At 34.6% G+C, this 382-nt stretch overlaps 1 protein-coding gene across 1 annotated transcript in view; it reads left to right on the plus strand.

The window, feature by feature from the left end:
* The window catches only part of LOC119593747 (cuticle protein AMP1A-like), a gene marked incomplete in the record, with an annotated part of 17,656 nt that extends 17,493 nt beyond the window's left edge, over positions 1–163 (plus strand). Inside the window, 1 exon segment of the mRNA XM_037942759.1 lies at positions 1–163. Coding sequence (XP_037798687.1) covers positions 1–51 — 51 coding nt within the window.
* Between the last annotated feature and the right edge of the window lie 219 nt (positions 164–382).

A 382-nucleotide genomic window follows, 5' to 3' on the forward strand; every position in this document is an offset into this window, starting at 1 on the left:
GAACTGCTCCGCATCGCTGAGGAACAGCGGGCGAGCGGAGTTCAGTTTTAGGATTCTTGAGAATTGTTTTCATGACAACGAGCTCTTTTTTGACATTATTGTAAATAAACCTACAAACCAATGCAATAAAAATGTGCATGTATATAATGCGCTAATCACATTACCAAGACAGTTCTATTATTATGAAAATTCATCCTTAGATTTATAGCCCCTGATTTTAATGCATGAATCTCAATATATATATATTATATCGAAAGAGTCATGTATGGTCATGAGCATGACATATACAAACACACACGCTCGGACGCACACATATATTTAAAATGGAAGAATGCAATAACACATTTTATATAGAACCTTATATAACCTCCCTGATAATGTG

Source organism: Penaeus monodon, chromosome 32 (assembly GCF_015228065.2).
Source record: "Penaeus monodon isolate SGIC_2016 chromosome 32, NSTDA_Pmon_1, whole genome shotgun sequence".
NCBI lineage: Eukaryota > Metazoa > Arthropoda > Malacostraca > Decapoda > Penaeidae > Penaeus > Penaeus monodon.